General features: G+C 39.4%; 1 protein-coding gene across 2 annotated transcripts; it reads right to left on the bottom strand.

The window, feature by feature from the left end:
- Positions 1 to 1,446: 1,446 nt before the first annotated feature.
- On the bottom strand, positions 1,447 to 16,926 carry PSMA1 (proteasome 20S subunit alpha 1). 2 transcript variants are annotated; one of them, NM_001131340.1, is given in 10 exon segments: positions 1,447 to 1,819; positions 4,212 to 4,322; positions 7,441 to 7,520; positions 10,137 to 10,266; positions 10,383 to 10,453; positions 10,964 to 11,052; positions 14,187 to 14,290; positions 14,426 to 14,527; positions 15,546 to 15,590; positions 16,870 to 16,926. In NM_001131340.1, coding segments are annotated over 10 exon segments (792 nt in total). In that variant the 5' UTR covers positions 16,873 to 16,926; the 3' UTR covers positions 1,447 to 1,762.
- Positions 16,927 to 20,955: the final 4,029 nt, after the last annotated feature.

The raw sequence follows: 20,955 nt of genomic DNA, 5'->3' as shown, positions 1-20,955 counted from the left end.
TTTAAACCTACTAAGGCTTTTGAAGATTTGGGAAAGTTGGGGGGAAAAAATAAACTATGAATTTTAGAGTTTAAAAGGTGTTATCACATAAATTCTCCCTTTTAATCCTCACTATAATTCTCCAAAGGGTTTCCTTAAAAAAGAGCTAAGTAACTTGCCCAAAGCCAATAGCAGCTAATTAGAATTATGTCTAAAATGGGTTACTATCTATAAATGAATTTTTCTTCAGAAAGATGTATTATTTCAGAAAATAAAATAACTCCTCTAGATAGCAGCAGCCAAATTTTGGATTATGGTTTTTGTCTTGTTTTTTTTTTTTTTTTTTGAGACAGAGTCTCGCCCCAGGCTGGAGTGCAGTGGCGCGATCTTGGCTCACTGCAAGCTCCGCCTCCCGCGTTCACGCCATTCTACCTCAGCCTCTCTGAGTAGCTGGGATTACAGGCGCCCTCCACCATGCCCGGCTAATTTTTTGTATTTTCAGTAGAGACGGGGTTTCACTGTGGTCTCGATCTCCTGATCTCGTGATCCGCCCGCCTCGGCCTCCCAAAGTGCTGGGATTACAAGCGTGAGCCACCGTGCCTGGCCGGATTATGGTTTTTAAAAATTAAATTAAATTAAAAATTTTTTTGAGATGGAGTTTCACTCTTGTTGCCCAGGCTAGAGTGCAATGGCACGATCTTGGCTCACTGCAACCTCTGCCTCCTGGGTTCAAGCGATTCTCCTGCCCCAGCCTCCTTAGTAGCTAGGATTACATGCATGTGCCACCACACCCAGCTAATTGTTTTGTATTTTTAGTAGAGATGAGGTTTTTCCATGTTGGTCAGGCTGGTCTGGAACTCCTGACCTCAAGTGACCCGCCCACCTCAGCCTCCCAAAGTACTGGGATTACAGGCATGAGCCACCGCGCCCAGCCAGGATTATGGTTTTTTTTAAAAAATCAGATTTCCTCTAATTTCATTTTACATGGTCTAAGATAAAAATGGTTCTGCAATGCCTGAGTATACCACTCATGGGAATAACAGAAGGCAGTCTAAACATCATGCTGGAGTGGGGCTGGAGAGGATAAAAGGTTTGGGATTACAATTTTCCATGTGTTGTTTTTATAGAAGTTCCCTTCAAAGACCAGAGCTACAACTACTGCCATTTGCTGGCTGGAAAGAAAACCATTCATATGATAACTGATGCTTATATCAGGAAGTGGTGGTTTCTTAAGTTTTAATGAAAATCACCACAGTTGAACCCTGAAATTTGTATTCTAAACCAAATCTCCATGGATTCTCATGCAGCTAGTCCATACACTGGAGAATTGTTATAAGGCTATGACAGATAAGAGGTATTATTTTTCTCCATCACTAAAAATAAGGCAATTTAATTAGGCAAATGACCAGTTGTAATCCCAGACTACTATATAGAGTTGTAGCTACTTAAAAAAACAAAAACCCAATATACCAGGCGGTGAAACAATTTTATTTCACAGTTGTCTTTAAAACCACAAAGACACCTATGTTCTTCATATAAAAACATTAGTATAGATACCCATACTTTCTAGAAAATGATTATACAGACCCTTTCAAAGAAAAATGTATTCCATTATATAGGTTTCAGTGAGGTTGCTTGGAAAAAACTCACATCTGGACTGATTCCTAAAACATAGCATTCCACCACTCTGCAACTTTTGGTTCAAAGTATAGATTATTGTCATCAGTATGTGGTGCCTGTATTCTTACATATTTGATAATACATATATAGACTGGCTTATCACTTAATGTTCCATTGGTTCATCAGCCTTTTCTGCAGGTTCATCAGCAGGTTGAGCAGGCTTAACAGGGAAAGAAAAAAAGAAAATATGTAAAATGAACAGTTGATCAATATACACATCTAACCACAAATATTACATTATAAAAAATTGAGAAAAAGGGGTAAAGAGATATTCTGAATACTCAATTGTAGTTCACTGTCCTGTTAATATTTCTGAGCAGTAATTTTTTTTCTCCTTGAGTGCTCATGATTTGAGGTGAATAAAGATTTTTTATTTAAAAAAAATACAGTTGGCTCTTGAACAACAAAGGTTTAAACAGTGAGGGTCCACTTATATGCAGACTTTTTTTTCTTTTTCTTTTTGTTTGCTTTTACTCTAACATTGTTTAGGGTGAAGCTTTTGTTTGTTTTTTCCAATAAATATAAACTAGCAGACCAACTGTGTAGCCTAGAAATATTAAAAAAAAGAGTAAGAAAAAGTTAGGTATGCCGAATGCATAAAATATATGTAGAAACTAGTCTATTTGGTCGGGTGCAGCGGTTCACACCTGTAATCCCAATACGCTGGAGGCTGAGGAGGAGGATTGCTTAAGCCCAGAAGTTTGAAACCGGCCTGGGCAACACAGTGAGATCCCATCTCTACTAAAAAGAAAAAAAATATGCTAGGCATGGTGGCACACACCTGTAGTTTCAGCTACTTGGTGGGGTGGGGGAAGGTAGGAGAATTGCTTGAGCCCAGGAGTTCGACCTTGCAGTGAGCTATGAGGGCACCACTGCACTCCAGCCTGGACAAGAGGGCAAGACCTTGTCTCAGAAAACAACAAAAAAGAAACTAGCCTATTTATGTGTTAATTGCCAGTTTATGTTATCGGTAAGGCTTCCAGTCAACAGCAGGCTATCAGAAGATTTTTAGGAGTCAAAAGTTATATGTGGATTTTCAACCGTGCTGGGGTTTGGCACTACTAAACCCCACACTGTTCGAGGATAACTGTATATATAATTTCACATTTCTGAAAACCTAAATATCACTGAACAATTCCACCATTTTATCATACTTTGCATTGCTCAGGAGTAAAAGCTTTCCTTGTATTATCACTACTATGCTTAAAATACAATCAGCACTTTTTAGACATTCTTTTCCCCTTTGCCAAACTAGTTTGTGGTATTCCACAGCATCCTTCCCAACAGTGCTAGTTTTTACCAAAAACAGTTTAAATATTGCAAATCTTGATCCCCCAAATAGTACCAACAATATCCTTTCCAAGTTCAAAAAACTCATGCTGTAGAAATTTCCATACTAGATTCTTTTTTACTTTCAATTACACTGCTATCAAATAAGCATCTATAAATAGCAAATGTATATTCTAAACATCTAGCAAAAAGACCCATATTTAACCTGAGATTCACTTCTTGATGCTTTTCTCTTTATGAAGAGCCATCTTAGCGTCCAAAGCTGGCGCCCAATGAGCATTTCTCCCCGTCTCTGCTCAAACAGAATCTGGGCCAGGCCAGTGACTCACTTTAATCAACAGAATGTGTAGAAGTGATGTTGTGCCAGTCCTGCATCTCAGCCTTAAGAATGCCTGGTGGCTTTCACTTTTGACTTTTGCAAGCCCTGAGTTGCCAATATGCTAGAGAGACCCTGCTGAAGAAGCAGCCCTGAAACTACATGGACACAGGCTCAGTCATCCTAGCAGAGGTCTCTGCCTTCTAGATGCTCCTCTAAGACACCTAAAAGAAGACATGTGACTGAAGTTATCTTGGGTGTTCCAGTTGCACCCCACAAATGACTGCAATGTTTGAGAGATCCCAGGTGAGACCAGCAAAGAACCATGTAGCTGAGCGCCAGTCAGCTGCAAAATTGTGAGAGGTAGTGTTTGTTGTTCTAGCCCCTAAGTTTTGGGGTAGCTTATTACCTAGCAATAGATAACCAAATAATCAACACTTCTCCCTTGTTGTGTGTGTGTGTGTTTTTTTTTTTTTTGAGACAGAGTCTCACTCTGTCACCCAGGCTGGAGGGCAGTGGTAGGATCTCAGCTCACTGCAACCTCTGCCTCCCAGGTTCAAGCGATTCTCCTGCCTCCCCTCCTGAGTAGCTGGGACTACAGGTGCATGCCATGACGCCCGGCTAATTTTTGTATTTTTAGTAGAGACGGGGTTTCACCATGTTGGCCAGGATGGTCTCCATCTCTTGACCTCGTAATTCACCCGCCTTGGCCTCCCAAAGTGCTGGGATTACAGGCATGAGCCACCGTACTTGGCCCCCTTTTTGTGTTTATGGAGATCACTGCCCTTTCAATATTTAACTTTACTCAGTTCTTAATTTTCCTGTTGCCATTTGAACTATGGGCCCATTTCAATATTTAAGACAAAATGGAAAATTTACAGACACAGTTGTGGTAAGAACAGCAGCTTACAATAGAACTAAAGCCTCTTGTGTTATGATTATATACCTGTGCCTTTCTCTGTGGTCTTTCTTCAAGACCTTCCAGGAATGGAGACACATCATCATCATCATAGATTGTAAACTCCAAGTCTTTACCAACAATTCCAATGGAAACATTCTGAAGGGTAAAATATGGTAAAAGTAAAATAAGAGAATTTGGATGAAAAAATACATACGATAAAATATTGGGTGAAAAAAGCAGAATAAGAATTTATATAGCATTTGAATAAAACCTTAAAAACCACTTATGTGTAGGGGAAAAAAGAAGGAAACTAGCGGACCCTTGTCATTTGCAGATTTAATATTAATACTAACTTTTGATTATCATGAGTAACTCCAAAGATCTATGTTATCTAGAAACATTTTTTTAAAAAAGATAATGCAGGCTATAAAGTCTTCACATTGATATTAAACAATAATTATCCAATCACTATAACAAAATGGCTTTATAAAACTGACTAATCTCACTTTATTAATGATCATTAACTTCAAGTAGGCCTTAGTGGTTCCTGGATCCCACCATACCCATTTCTACATCATTCATGCTCCCCTTCTTTTAGACACTTCTAACATTCTCCAAGCTCTTTGAAGCTGAAAACCTTGTTCCTATATTACTGCGAAAACAGAAGCAATTTAGAAGAGAACTTTCACAAGTTCCCACTGTATCCACTCTTTCCTGTACCTATGTCCCTAGATTCTCTCCTTTCCCATTAAAACTTCCTAAGGCCAACCCTTCCACCTATGTACTATTAAAGGACATTGTTCTAACAATTTTCCCATTACTTTTCCTCATAAATGCTTCTCTAAATTTACTTGGATTACTCTCACAATCATGCAGCAAATGTGATGTAATTTCTTCCATCTTAAAAAACAAAACAATTTATTTCTCTCCTCTTCCAGTCACCACTCCATCTCAAAAAAACAAACAAACAAACAAACAAACAAAAAACCAGATTGTAGGGGTAAATAGATAGTGGGGCTATGGGTAGAAATAGTTTTCAGGCTATTCAGGTAATTCATGTGAGAGATGATAGTGATTGGAGCAGAGTGACAGAGTGACTGTCAACAGAAATATCCTCCAAAAAGCTATCTCCACTTCCTCGTCTCCCATTCTCTCCTGATTCCACTATCAGGTTTTTGCCTTATTATTCCATTAAGGCTGTCTTGTCAGGTCCTCAGTGACAACTTCACTGCCCCTCCTCCTTGAAAGTTTATTCATTTGCCTCCAAAGATGCCTCATTTTCCAAGTTTTCCTCCTACTTCTTTGACCACCTCTCTCAGTCTTTTTTGCCAACACCTACTCATCTCCCAGTTGCTAAAGGTTAGTGTTCTTGGTCCAGTCCTCACAATGCTTGTCTAACTATTCAATTCCTTTAGGAATCTCTTCCAGTCCAGACTCTAAATGCCATTTCTTTATAAAGACTTCAAAAATTTGAAATGTAGGTTGGACCACTCTCCATGGAACTCCACATGTTGCTTATAACTGCTTACTCTGTACCGTCAATTAGACAAAAAGGCATTTCAAATTTTCCATGTCCACAACTGACTGCCTGACCTTCCTCCCCAACGCCTACTCTAAAACCTGTTCCTCCCACTATCTTCTTCACCTCAGTAAATCATAAATCTTTCATTCTAATTAATTAGGCCCAAAACCTTGGAGACATTCCCCCTCACACCCTATAACAAATCTATTAGCAAACTTTTTTGGCTGTAATTTCAAAAAATATCCAAAATTGAACCACTACTCTTCATCTTTAACTCTGTCACTCTGCTCCAATCACTATCATCTCTCACATGAATTACCTGAATAGCCTTAAAACTATTTCTACCCATAGCCCCACTATCTATCTACCCCTACAATCTGGTTTTTTTTTTTTGAGATGGAGTTTTGCTTTGTCACTCAGGCTGGAGTGCATGCACCGCCACGCCCAGCTAGTTTTTGTATTTTTAATAGAGACAGGGTTTCATCTTGTTGGCCAGGCTGGTCTCGAACTCCTGACCTCAAGTGATCCACCCACCTCAGCCTCCCAAAGTGTTGGGATTACAGGCATGAGCCACTACGCCTGGCCCACAATCTGTTTTTTTTTTTTTTTTTTTTTTTGAGATGGCGTCTCGCTCTGTCGCCCAGGCTGGACAGGCTGGAGTGCAGTGGCACAATCTCAGCTCACTGCAAGCTCCACCTCCCAGGTTCACGCCATTCTCCTGCCTCAGCCTCCCGAGTAGCTGGGACTACAGGCGCCTGCCACCAAGCCTGGCTAATTTTTGTATTTTTAGTAGAGACGGGGTTTCACCGTGTTAGCCAGGATGGTCTTGATCTCCTGACCTCGTGATCCACCCACCTCGGCCTCCCAAAGTGCTGGGATTACAGGCATGAGCCACTGTGCCCAGCCTCAATCTGTTGTTAAAATGCCAACCAGAGTGACTGTTTTAAAACCTAAACCAAATCATGGTATTCCTCTGCTCAAACTCTTAACAGCCCACCAAGAGTAAAATGCAGAGTACCCACAATGGCTTATGGGACCTCCATTACCTCTCTGATTTCTTCCCTTTTCCTCTTCTTGATGATTGACCCCAACACTACTGGCCTCCTTGCCTTAAATACTAGGGCCTTTGCATTTGTATTTCCTAGGATAATTTTGCTCTAGATCTGCATAGCTCATACTCACTTACCTTCTTTATATCTTTTCCTCAAATTTCATTTTCTTGGTGAGAATATCCTCGACCACCTATTTTAAATTACACTTACCTATATCCAATTGGTCATTCTTTCTCCTTTTAACGCTTTTTTATTTTTTACATAGCATTTATCTTCTTCTAATATACTATATAATGTACTTATGTGTATACTGTCTATCTTTCCCTACTAGGATGTACGTTCCATGAAGAAAAAGGTATTTGTTGTGTTTATTATATTTTTAATGCCTAGAAAGTGCCTGCACATGGTAGGTGCTCAATATATATATATTTTTGTTAACTAAATAATACCAAGATATGCCAATCTGCTGAAAATAATGAAGGACATGTTGCATGAGATTTACTGGTTTTACTGCTTTGTACCAAAAAGAAATGTTTAAAAAATAAAATTGGATTACTTAGCAAATAGCTTAAAGGGAAAGAATCTGCCAAGACAATCATATCCCAAATTAAAGAGTGTTGTATATATACTCCATTACATTTATGCAATAAAGGTTTAAACTGTAACGTTAATATCTACAATTGGAAAAGACAATACTTACCTTTGTAGTCAGGTCCTGTTCTGCAGGAAGTGTCTCTCTTAAGGCACGCAGACCATGTTTAACTAGTTCATTTAAATTGCCTATATGTAATAAATTAACAATTATTTCTTAATTTCATTGTTATGCTAGGCTTCTGTTATTTATCAAATCTACAGTCTCAAATTGTGGTTTTTAGTTACATACTAATCACAGTAAAAACAGCCAAGTTTAATGCTAGTCATATAATCTTTTAATAGCATTCTATGACATTGCTGATTCTTATTTTATTTAATGAGAGGACTCATGATTTTTGTTACAATTTTGATCTTCTCTTTTGCTAGGTCAAATCAAAATCCCGACTATAAATTATACAACTCCAAGTTTTGTAGAATGTGTTCTGTAGAATCCCAGTCCTTATATTTGCTCATTATAAAAAGGAATCTCCAACTTATTCTATGTGGCCAGTATTACTGATACCAAGAATAAAGACATCACAAGAAAATAAAACTACAGACCCAATATAGATGCAAAAACAAAACAAAACCCTCAACAAAAACTACAAATGGAACCTGGCAACACATTAAAAAAATTATATACCATATACAAGCGAGATTTATCCCAAGAATAAGTTAGTTTAACAACTGAAAGTCAGTGTAACTTTCAGTTACACTGAAGGAAGGGAGAAAACCTGCATAACCACCTCAAGAGTTGCATAAAAAGCACGTGATAAAATCTAAAATTTTTGCATAATAAAAACACAAAACAAACTAGTAATTGAAAGGAACCTCTTCAGTCTGATAGAGGGCATCTACAAAAAGCTGACAGGTAACATCATTCTTAGCAGTGAATGACTAAAACCTTTTCCCTTAAGTTGAGGAACAAAAAAAAAGAAGGTTTGTTCATGCAACTTCTATTCATCATTGTACCAGAGGTTCCAGCCAGGGCAATTAGAAAGGAGAAAGTAAAACTATCTCTATTCCCAGATGACACAATCTCAGGAATCTATAAAAAAATGACTAGAACTAATAAACAAGTTCAGCAAGATTGCAGGATATAAGATTGATATACAAAAATCAACTATATTTCTATGTAGTTGCAATGAATAATATGCAATGAAATTAAGAAAACAATTCTGTTCACAACAGCACCAAAAATAATAAAATACTTTAAGACAAATATGATTTGTACACTGAAAACTACAAAACCTCAGTGAAAGAATTAAATACCTGGCTGGGCGCGGTGGCTCATGCCTGTAATCCCAGCACTTTGGGAGGCCCAGTTGGGCGGATCACCTGAGGTCGGGAGTTTGAGACCAGCCTGACCAACATGGAGAAACCCCGTCTCTACTAAAAATACAAAATTAGCCAGGCGTGGTGGCACATGCCTGCAATCCCAGCTACTCAGGAGGCTGAGGCAGGAGAATTGCTTGAACCTGGGAGGCAGAGGTTGCAATGAGCCAAGATCACGCCATTGCACTCCCACCTGGGCAAAAAGAGTGAAACTCCGTCTCAGGGAAAAAAAAAAAAAACAAAAACGAATTAAATACCTAAATAAATGAAGATATTCCATGTTCATAGATCAGATGCTTTGTATCATCAAAGTAGCAGTACTCCCCAAAATTATCTATAGATTTATTGCAATCTTTAGGAATTTCCTATCCAGATTGAAACGTGCTAGGCAGAGGGTGCTGATACGAGCAGTTCTGAACCAAACTTTGGTCACTGAGTTTCTAATGAGCTTCCCTGGGCAGAAACATCACATACATATTGCTGCAAGTGTACTCTGTGACTCCTTATGGGAAGGAAAGAGCATAAGGAAGCCTGCACATAGATTCCTCTGGACTGTATTTTTCCTTAATGATCCACCTATGTATTGTTATTTTATTGTTAAAAGTCTTGCCTGGGAGTACAACTATATGCTGTGTGCTTTAAGTCCTAGCATATCTCCAAATTTAGGGGTAACCTTGGGGACCCCAATCCATTTACCATAATTTAAAATGTTAAACTTTAAGCCAGCATTTACCAAGCCTATTTGTCCAAGGAATCCTCTTTTCCCAAAGTTAAACCTATTGTCATCCTACAACAGTTTGCTTTGAGTAATGTCAATTAAACTATTTTTCTCTGCATTCACTAAACCCCAAATATTTCCTCCAAAGAATGCTTCATCACCAGAAAACAGATAAGATGACAAAGAGAAATGTAAAACCCGATACCCTCCTTCCAATGCAAAGCAAAGCACTTGAAAACCTGTCCTGTCATAACATCTTACCTCTTTTACCTTCTTCTCCCTCAACTACACTGCCTTTTTATTTCTTGTTTATGGACTACTAATGCAGAAATGTCTGTGTGGCTTAAAATAACAAAAGACTAACAGAAAACTAAAAGTGAACAGAGCTTACAACTGGCAGGTAGTACAGTGGTTCTCCACTCTCCACTCCACAGGGCACACTTTTGACCAAATGAATAAAGAATTTTCAAGGTTGGGAACACATTTATATTTTGAAAAAGTTCTACTCGTGCTTGAAATTACTGTGGTAACCAGAAGTTAAAATTAGTATATGTGACAGAAACAATAAACTCTTCATGGGCTTAATTTTTTAAAAAAAAATTCTTTCTATAAGACTTACAGTTTTATGCATTTAGGATACTATGTTTATTTACTATATAGACTGGAAGAGGAAAAAAAAAAAAAAAAAAAAAAGCAAGGCTGTCACTTACACTCCATAAATTCAGACATATGTCTCTCCAAGTAAGTACGAGCTGATTGGGAACGGGCTCCAATGGACATGGCTCTGCAGTCAAAATAGTTAGCAGATGGACAGGTTTGGAAAATGTGAGGGCCCATGTCCTACAAATAGAAATAAATACACCACATAATTATTTACTTTGGTTGAACTAAAAATTATAAAAATTTCTAGTTAATTAAAAAAATCATTAACATATAACAATATTCAATGAACTTACATCATAACCAGCAATAAGCAGCCCAACACCATATGGTCTCCGGCCATATCGTTGTGTTGGTATCTGGGTCTCTTAGACTGGTTAAAGAGCTTGTTTTAACAAGGAATGAAGTACTGTCTTTATTTTCAAATTATACATTATTAGGTCTCTGGCTTATTATTTAATTATTGCATAATCCACCAGAGAAATAATGCAACAGGACACTATTTCTTTGGCCTAATATAAAATGTTTGACTTTCTACAGAACCTAAGAAAGAGTGCCAGCAAAATAATTTCTTCCCATGTAAAACCTGATTTGTTTTGGATACAAGGGGTCTAGGATTTCTTGGGACATCTAGAACCATTAAGAAACTTTAAATCCCCTCTAAAAAGATGCTTAGATGATTTTCCTGAAGTTGGGCTTATTTATGTCTAGCAAATATAAATTCCTTATAAAGGCTAATGAAAGAGCAATCCAATTTGTTGTTTTAAAGTTTTCACAATCTTACCTATGTCATGTTATTATTATATTCCTAATAATTAACACAAGTATCAAAACCCTTCAAAGTTCATATCCATAAATGCTAACATAAAAAGGATACTGCTTCCAATTAGAGATACAAGACGAGACACAGGCAGTGGTCTATCGAATACAAATCTGGAATCCAAACACTCCTGACGCATAAAATTACTAAAAAAGAAACAAAAAAAGTTTAGTAATTTCAAATTATAGACAACTATTCCAATCTAAATTGTTTGATTTCACTTCGAATTCTTCCAAGCGTTTACATGGATCACATCCATATAAGAAAAACAGAAGGTAAGAAAGACATGCCTGCAAGGGTGTGTTTTTGTGCTAAACTCTGGAGCCACATAAGGTTTTTAAAAAAGACTGAGACATTTTTTAGCTCTAGAAAATCTTTGTATTAGAGCACTTATAGAACAGAGAAGAGAAGGCTGAACAAAAGAAAAAGAGCAACCTCTCTTCTCTTATCCTTCCCACTGTCCCCAAGCTTGTCTTAATTCTAGATCTTGAACCAGCAAAAAGATGATCTACTCTGTCCTTTTTTCTTGAAAGCAGACTAACATTTCCCGAAAAGAGCAACTATAAGAAATGGAAACTACAGCGGAGGGCATCTTTACGTGTTCCTGCCACTGTTACTTCTATTCATAAGAAGCACTCTAGAGGAGATACTGGACACTAGCCGCTGAGTCTCACTGTTAACTCTGATGAAATTCAAGCAAGGTTAACATTGGGGAGAAGAGAATTTATGCCTATAAATAAGATCAACAAGAAATGGATATGCTCCTTTCTTTCAATGTTGCTTTGTCCAGTATATGCGTATGTCACATCTGATCATCACATGGTTGACTACAGGAACCAAGCTATTTGTTCAGTACTTATATTTAAGTCCATTTCCCAATGCTGCCTAGAAGTATACTGCCCAATATGGCAGGCAATAATCACATGTGGCTATGGAGCTCTTGAAAAGTAGCTAGACTGAATTAAGATGTACACCAAGTACAAAATAACATACCAAATTTCAAAGACTTAGTACCTAAAAACGTGCAATAACTCATTAATAAAGTTTTTATATTGATTATGTGTTGGCATGGCAATATTTTATAGATTGGGTTAAATAAAATGTTTGATAATGTAATACATTTTCCATTTTGAAGAGTAGGTGGAAACCCTTAAGGCTGTCATTATATTGCTGACTTAGAGCAAGGGACTGGCTGAGTAACTTGAAATTTTTTTTTTTTTTAATACTGAGTTTCGCTCTTGTCACCCAGGCTGGAGTGCAATGGCATGATCTCAGCTCACTGCAACCTCTGCCTCCTGGGTTCAAGCGATTCTCTTGCCTCAGCCTCCCAAGTAGCTGGGATTACAGGTGCCTGCCACCATGCTCAGCTAATTTTTTTATTTTTAGTAGAGACAGGGTTTCACCATGTTGGCCAGGCTGGTCTTGAACTCTGGACCTCAGGTGATCCACCTGCCTCAGCCTCCCAGAGTGCTGGGATTACACGCATGAGACACCGCGCTCAGCCTGAAATTCTTAAACCATAGCATTACTATTTACACTGTTTTTGCTGCTGCTGTTGTTTTAAGAATAGGGTCTCACTCGGCTGGGTGCTGTGGCTCACGCCTGTAATCCCAGCACTTTGGGAGGCCGAGGCAGGTGGATCACGAGGTCAGGAGCTCTAGACCAGCCTGGCCAATATGGTGAAACCTCGTCTCTACTAAAAATGCAAAAATTAGCTGGGTGTGGTGGCACATGCTTGTAGTCCCAGCTACTCGGGAGGCTGAGGCAGAAGAATTGCTTGAACTCTGGAGGCGGAGGTTGCAGTGAGCCAAGATCATACCACTGCACTCCAGCCTGGGCGACAGCGGGAGACTCTGTCTCAAAAAAAAAAAGAATAGGGTCTCACTCTGTCGCCTAGGCTAGCGTACGGTGGCACTATCATAGCTCACTGCAACCTTGAAATCCTAGGCTCAAGCAATCCTCCCACCTCAGCCTTTTGAGTAGCTAGGACAACAGGTGTATGCCACCACACCCAGCTAAGTTTTAAAATTTTTTGTAGAGATGGGGATTCACTATGTTACCCTGGTCTCAAATTCTTGACCTTAAGCTTCTCAAAGAGCTAGGATTATAGGTAGGAGCCACTGTGCCAGGCCCACCCTTATAATTTATATTCTTTCTTTCCTAATCAAATCACAAATTTACGAGATTAGTTTTAGCTAACTATCTGCCATCCACAACAAACATACTCACATAATACCTGAAAGGCTCTGTGTTAGTGGTTTATGGTAGGCAATTTAAAATATTTAAAAATAGGCTGGGTGCGGTGGCTCACACCTATAATCCCAGCACTTTGGGAGGCTGAGGTGGGCAGATTACCTGAGGTCAGGAGTTCAAGACTAGCCTGGCCAACATGGCAAAACCCCGTCTCTACTAAAAATACAAAAATTAGCCAGGCGTGGTGGCGGGCGCCTGTAATCCCAGCTACTCAGGAGGCTGAGGCAGGAGACTCGCTTGAACCTGGGAGGTAGAGGTTGCAGTGAGCTGAGATCATGCCACTGCACTCCAGCCTGGGTGAGAGTGAGACTCCATCTCAAAAAAATAAATAAATAATATTTAAAAATAGCCTTGATAAAGAAAACACTGGAAAAAATTCAGTGTCTAGGTATTTAGCCCAATCTCAGATACTAAGTGGTGAAGGTGAGAACTCAATATGTGCAATTTCAAAGCCCTATCTCTTCATTTACGTATTGCCTTTTAACCATAATCTGTCTCTTCTAGACTCTCACAGAAATTTTTCTGTTATATTACAGATAAACTACATTTGAGTTTATAGATAAACTTGCCTTCAAGTTCCCTTAAGATCCACGTCTGAGTCACTTATGTATACCCTGCAGTATCCAGTATTGAGCATTGCAAAAAAGAAATGTCTAATAAATACAGACGTATTGAAGAAAACAAGCACAAAGAAAACAAGTATGGTTCAGCTTGTCCTTAGAAACCAGACAAAAGTATCACCTTCTTCTTAGACATAACGGGGTCTCAAACAATATACATTGTATTAACAAACATCACATTACTCAGTGACTTCTAAAAAGTGCTAATGTTTAATCTTATTAGTTACTCCTACTGGAATCAAAAAATGGAAAATTTAATAACAAACTCAAACCCACCAAGGTACTCATAATCTTAATTTACAAGCATTCTGGCAGACAACTTCCTAAAATACCTTATCTGGATCTTTTTGAGAAAAATCATCAATTATGAATCAAAAAGGATGTTTATTTTTCATGATTATACTTACCATAACAGTCTAGCATCAGCAGTAAGCCCCGCAATTGAGATACCAATATGGTTGTCAACATGGAGAATTTTTTTCTGATGAGCTGCAAGCTCTGATTGTGCCCTCTAAATAGAGACATTATAAGATTAAAAAAAAAAAAAAAAGACAAATGTAAAAATAAGTTTACAACCTTATTGCCTATGGTGAAATTTACATTAATAGTTTTCTACAGAGGAAGACATATTTATTACTTTACTTACTTTCAATGCAACCAACACCGCATGAGTTTTTGATTTCAGACCAACTGTGGCTGAACCTTGTTTAACAGCTTCCATTGCATATTCAATTTGATGAATCCTGCCCTAAAGAAAAAAAAAAAACAAAAAACACACATCTTAGAAGATCTTTTATAAATTAAAAATTAGAGTTTTCAAATATCAGGTGAGAACAGTTAAATCTCAACTGATTTTTTTTTAATCAAGAGACTTTTTTTTTTTTTTTGAGACAGGTTCTCACTCTGTCACCCAGGCTGGAGTGCAGTGGCACAATCTTCAGCTCAGTACAACCGCTGCCTCCTAGGCTCAAGCAATCCTCTCACCTCACCGTCCCCAGTAGCTGGGTCTATAGGCAAGCACCACCACGCACAGCTAATTTTTGTATTTCTTGTAGAGTCCGAGTTTCATGTTGTTCAGGGTGGTCTTGAACTCCAAGACTCAAGCAATCTACCTTCCTTGGCCTCCCAAAGTGCTGGGATTACAGGCATGAGCCACTGCGCCCGGCTGAAAGCTTCTTTTAAAATAAATTTTCTTGTATATATTTAACGTATGCAACACGATGTTATAAGATACACATATATAGTAGGGTCACTATCGCAGAATGAACACATCCGTTGTCTCACATAGTTACCCATTTTCCTCTGCTGTGGCAAGGGCTATAAACTACTCATTTAACAAAAATCCTGAATACAAAACACTACCTGCATTATTAACTGTAGTCTTCATGTTGTACATTAGATCTTTCCACTTGCTCAACCTACATATTTGCTACTTTGTATCTCCTCTTTTTTCCTCCCCACTGCCACCCCCTACCCTGGTAACCACTGTTTTACTCTCTATCTCTCTATATTTGCCCTTTTAAACAAAAGATTCCACATATTAAGTGAGAGCATGAAATATTTTTCTTTCTGTTTCTGGCTTATTTCACTTAACATAATGTCCTCTAGGTCCATCAGGAAACCTATTTTAATTATAAATGCAACTTCCAAGAACGTCTAAAATAATTATATTCCATTTTCCCCAAGCCTACGCTCTCACAAGTTTCTAAATATATTGCAGCCACAAAAAGCCACTTCACAGAAACGGTTTAAAAACATTATTTTACCTGAGGGCTCCAAACAGTGACATCATTGTCATACTGATTTCGAAACTAAAAGTAAAAGAAAAAAAGACCTGTTAGTAGAAGAACATTTCAAATCCCAACTCTTAACATTCATTAAGAAATATGCTTGTGTTTCCATTCAATGTTAAGGCACTCTGTTCATGCAGTCTTACTGGAAGATTACTACTGTACTCAGATGTAAACCAATTCTACATTTACCATAAACCGGTGGGAGAGAGAGAAGCAGATCTAAATGGGTCCTATTTTTCCAAACTCTTATTCTAACACCCTCCATAGCAACCCCTTTAGGCTCAATTACTAAAGTTCACAATCAACTTTCTTGCCTATTTTTGCTTACGCTGCTCCCTTTTATTGGGCCCTAATAAATGGTTAAAAGTCTTCCTTTTCTTTAAGTTAGCTTAAATGTCGATTTCTTGAAGTCTTCTCCGTTTCTTCCCAAATCCCCCTAACATATACTCCCACAGCTCTTTATCTAAACGTCCCTTTCTGTTTTTATGATTAGGGACATGTATGACTTATTTTCGAATGTTCACTGTAGTTATGCCTGTACAAGTGCTCTGTCTGTATATTCATATCGAATGAACAAAAATGTCCTCACAAAGTTAGAGGTGGACACAAATAGCTGCAGCGATAGAACCATTACGACTATTATGACTATTATAACAAGTCTAGCAGTACTGGGGAGAATAATCATGGGAGTGAGATTGAGTGCTAGAATGGCAGACAGCACTGGAAACCCAGAACCCTATGTTGTAACCCTGATTCCATCACTTCCCCTCTCAGCCTCGGCTTACTCATCTGTAACTAGGTGACTGGACAAAATGATTGAAAAGGGCCTCTTCTAATCGAAGTCTAGGCGAGAGATAAATCAGACGGACCCACCAGGAAAACGGACGCGGTCCAGGAACACAAACCTGGGGGTCAAGTCCGCACTGGTGGTACAGGTAGGCCTCCAAGTCAAGTCTCTGTCTTCTCCTCTCCCATACACAGCACTAGGAGCTATTCTGGACCGCTCAGAATCTACTCCACTGAAGGAACCTGAGGGGCGAACTCATCTAGCTGACCGAGGAGGAAGTGTCGGAGGCTCCCAGGGAAGCGAAAGCAGTGGAAAGGCCGCACTGGCTACCGACAATCCCTAGCCCGGCCAGGCCGGAGATGCTGAATCACTGCCGGAGCTCGGCCGTCTGCCGAGGCTCCCATACCTCGTGGCCCCGGGCGGCGCTAAGGATGACAGGAGAGGTGGCTCGTCATCCCCCAGTCACCAGAGCTCTGCCCTAAACCTTCCAGAGATCGGGATTCAACGTACCATGGTGGCGGCGCGGGCCTAGTTGCGGCCTCCAGCAAAACTGAGAATCAAGGAGGTGCTGCCGAAAGTATCGCTCAGTGATCTACAGAGAAGTCTGCGGGAGTTTGTCGGCGGCGACGCAGGGTAGTGCAGTCTATTCCAGAGATATCGATAGGCTTGCAACACTTCCCCTTCCTTAAAACTTTCAGACCGCTCGACGGCGGGCGGAGCCTGGGAAGATCTAGGAACAGAGATTGGCCGGAAGCCCGGGGCTGGGAGTGCGGGCGGCTGAGAGCTGCGGGGTAGCGCCTGTCACGTAGCCCTTCTTGGTTCTTGTGTATGGCGGATTCCCTCCAGTTTCTCCCGCTGGCGGGCTGTATCTAAAGTCGTCCGAGGCAACAGCCGTGACTCTGGGTGATACTAGCTCTCATTAACCGTCCACAGATTTGGGGTGTTATGTGACTGAAAGGAACGAGGCTGCAGGAAAGCCACAAGATAACGATCCGTTTCTGTGTGTCAGCTGTATTCTTCCTCGAGTATCTTGTTTGTGTACATGCTTTTATTTGCATTAAGGTTGGTGCAAAAGTAACTGCGGTTTTTGCCATTTGGCAAAATACTTTGGAATGCTCTTCCTTATTCCCTGGAGATATCTTTCAAGGCTCTGTTGTCGTTAACCCGTCATTATTATTATCATTGGTTTCCTCCACCAGACTGAACTCCATGAGGGCGCTAATGTCTTTCTATGCCCTCAAAACCAAGCATGATACCTGACAGATTAGGCCACTGAGAAAAAATGGACACTTTCTTTCGATTTATCTACTTTGTCTTTTGAGAGCATCTTTCCATAATGAAATAGTGTGACATCTCTGCAAACAGCTGCCAATCTAACATCCAGCGGCTATTTATATTCTTTGTAAAAAAGAGACAGGGTGTGGTGGCTCACGCCTGTAATCTCAGCACTATCGGAGGCCGAGGGCAGAGGATCGCTTGAGCCCAGGAGTTCGAGGTCACTATATTATTTTAATACAGTGGGACCTCGTCCCTACAATAATAATAATAATAAAATAAAAAAGGCTGGGCATGTTGGCATGGGCCTGTGGTCCAAGCCACTCGGGAAGCTGAAGTGGGAGGATCTCTTGAGCCGGGGAGATTGAGGTTGCAGTGAGCCGTGGTCGCGCCATTGCACTCCAGCCTGCCTGGGCAATAGAGATTCTGTTCCAAAAAAAAAAAAAAAAAAACTCGGGCGCGGTGGCTCACGCCTGTAATCCCAACACTTTGGAAGGCAGAAGCGGGTGGATCACGAGGTCAGGAGATCGGACCATCCTGGCCAACATGGTAAAACCCCGTCTCTACTAAAAATACAAAAATTAGCCGGGCGTGGTGGCGTGCCTCAGGAGGCTGAGGCAGGAGAATCACTTGAACCCGGGAGGCGGAGGTTGCAGTGAGCCGAGATCGTGCCACTGCACTCCAGCCTGGGCGACAGAGTGCGACTCCATCTCAAAAAAAAAAAAAAAAAAAAAAAACAAAGTACTAAATTGTTCTCCAGAAATGTTTTACCAACATATACTCTCAACAGTAGTATATGAGGTTACCTTCTCTAATTCATCAACACTGGTTATTGTCGTATTTCTAAAAAACACTGTTGATTTGGTGGACTAAATTAACAAATTAAATTAATAGATTGTTCTCTTTCGTTTCTCCAGGACCTAGCACAATGCGTAGCACATATTAAGTGTTTATAAATAGTGCTAACTGATTAAATAAATGCTCATTTAAAAATTGTCATATACTATATAAACATTTTGATAATTCTTTCCATATATATCTCTCTAGTCACATGCCTCACACAGATGTGTAATAAATATACAATTTTTAAAAATAAGATGATACTGAACTGTTTTTATTAATACACTTAAAAAGTTATAGCTATCATATGTCCATAAGTAATGGTCTATATTATTTTCAATAGTTGCATTTCAATAGTTTCAATACTATTTCAATAGTAATGGTCTAAATTATTTTCAATAGTATTTTATTGTATGGAAATATAATTTGCTTAACTATTGGTGTGCAATTCGATTGTTTCAAAGTTATTGGTATCATAAAAATACTATAATGAATATTCTTGTACATACACACCTATCGTGTGCATAATTACCTTACCTGATGAAGAATTCATAGAAGTAGAATTGTGGGGTCAAAGGGAACTTAACATTTACAGTTATGATAAATATGGCTGAGTTGCAAAAAAAGTTATATCCATTTAATATTCTATGCTGCCTGCGAGTCAATTTTCTCTGTATTCTTACCAACACTGGATATTATAAGTACTTTTTACTTTTATCAATTGATAGGCCAAAAAAGAAAACCTGTTTAATTTTTAATTTTATTTATAGTTTTTTATTACTAGTAAAAAAATCTTTTGTTGTATTTCTTGGCTGTTTATGTTACTTTAGTGGATTGCCACTTCATTCCTTTCCTCATATTATTGTGTTAATCATTTTCTTACTGACTTGTAGGAGCTTCCTGCAATTAGGGATGGTAACCTCTTATTACTGTGTCACTTTTATAGAAAGAGCCTTTTGGATACAAATAAAAGAAACCCACTGAATCTAGTTTAAATAAAAGTTGAAGCACACATTGTAAATATGCAACAGGGAATCACATAAATATCCAAACATAATTTTTTGACTTTTTAAAAACTTACTGAAATATTCCTAGTACTTGAAATAAAGCCTGGCATATAGTAGGCACTCACTAAACATTTGTTGAATGAATGAGTGATAGATCTATCACTCCAAAACCTGTCCTTCTTATAATTATTTCCTAAGCAAATATCTGGGGCTTTGTGATACGTCCTTTATTCACATCAATTGTCTGTACTCTTCAGAATGGCTGTTATCAAAGCTCTACTTGTAGACCAAAAGAAGGGGCATTTGGTTGATCTTTTTGTTAAAACTGAAAGTCCCAAGGGCTTTTTAAAGGTTTATATGATTTTCAGCTCCTCTTTGTGTGTTTTGGGGATTTGGCTCAAGATACATCGTTAAAAACAACAACAACAACTTTTTTTTTAGAGACAGAGTCTAGCTGTGTAGCCCAGGCTAGAGTACAGTGGCATGATCATAGTTCACTGCAACCTTGAACTCCTGGGCTCAAGCCATCCTATTGCCTCAGCCTCCCAAGTAGCTAAGGCTACAGGTGCACACCACCATACCTGGCTAATTTTAAAATTTTTTGTAGAGACAGGGTCCTACTATGTTGCCCAGGCTGGTCATGAATGCCTGGCCTTAAAGTGATCCTCCCTCCTTGGCCTCCCAAAGTGCTGAAATTATAGGAGTGAGCCACCATACTCAGCTCCTCAGCTCTCAAGATACATTTTTTTTTTTTTTTTTTTTTTTTTAGACAGGGTCTTTCTCTGTTGCCCAGGCTGGAGTGCAATGGCACAATCACTTCAGCCTTGACCTCCTGGGCCCAAGTGATCCTCCCACCTCAGCCTCCTAAGTAGCTGGGACTACAGGCAAGTACCCCCATGCCCAGATAATTTTGTTTATTTTTTTTGTAGAGACAAGGTCTTACTTTGTTCCCCAGGTTGGTCTCGAACTCCTGGACTCAAGCTATCCTCCTGCCTGGGCCTCCCAAAGTGCTGGGATTACAGGCATGAGCTGCCATGCCCAGCCTCAAGATACTTCTTGAGCATTAATCAGAAGCTGAAAAACTGATCAATAAAGATATTTTGTAGGAAGACTAGGTCAGCGAACATAGCACTACTTTAAAGGTCATTGGAAGCCAGGCAAAGTGGCTCACACCTGTAATCCCGACACTTTTTTTTTCTCCTGCTAATGCAGGAGAATTGCTTATGGCCAGGAGTTACCAGCCTGAGCAACATAGCAAGACCTTGTCTCAAAAAAAAAAAGAGAAAAAAAAATGAAGAAGGGAGGGAGAAGGAAGGAAGGAAAGGAAATTAGCCAAGTGTAGTTGTATGCACCTGTAGTCCCAGCTACTTGAGAGGCTGAGGTGACAGGATCACATGAGCCCAGTGTCAGGCCTCTGAGCCCAAGCTAAGCCATCGTATCCCCAGTGACCTGCACGTATACATCCAGATGGCCT

This window comes from Pongo abelii, chromosome 9, assembly GCF_028885655.2.
Source record: "Pongo abelii isolate AG06213 chromosome 9, NHGRI_mPonAbe1-v2.0_pri, whole genome shotgun sequence".
NCBI classification, from domain to species: domain Eukaryota; kingdom Metazoa; phylum Chordata; class Mammalia; order Primates; family Hominidae; genus Pongo; species Pongo abelii.
Note: the sequence above shows the minus strand (reverse complement) of the source record. Positions and strands in the feature narration are given on the sequence as shown.

What these genes read in the sequence shown, in the direction of transcription:
- PSMA1 (XM_009246556.4), bottom strand. Translation starts at nt 14,500, where the DNA reads ATGGAAGCTGTTAAACAAGGTTCAGCCACAGTTGGTCTGAAATCAAAA. An exon ending in CGGTGTTGGTTGCATTGAAA is followed by an intron (nt 14,291 to 14,425) that starts GTAAGTAAAGTA and finishes GTCTCTATTTAG; the next exon opens with AGGGCACAATCAGAGCTTGC. An exon ending in TATGTCTGAATTTATGGAGT is followed by an intron (nt 7,521 to 10,136) that starts GTAAGTGACAGC and finishes TATTACATATAG; the next exon opens with GCAATTTAAATGAACTAGTT.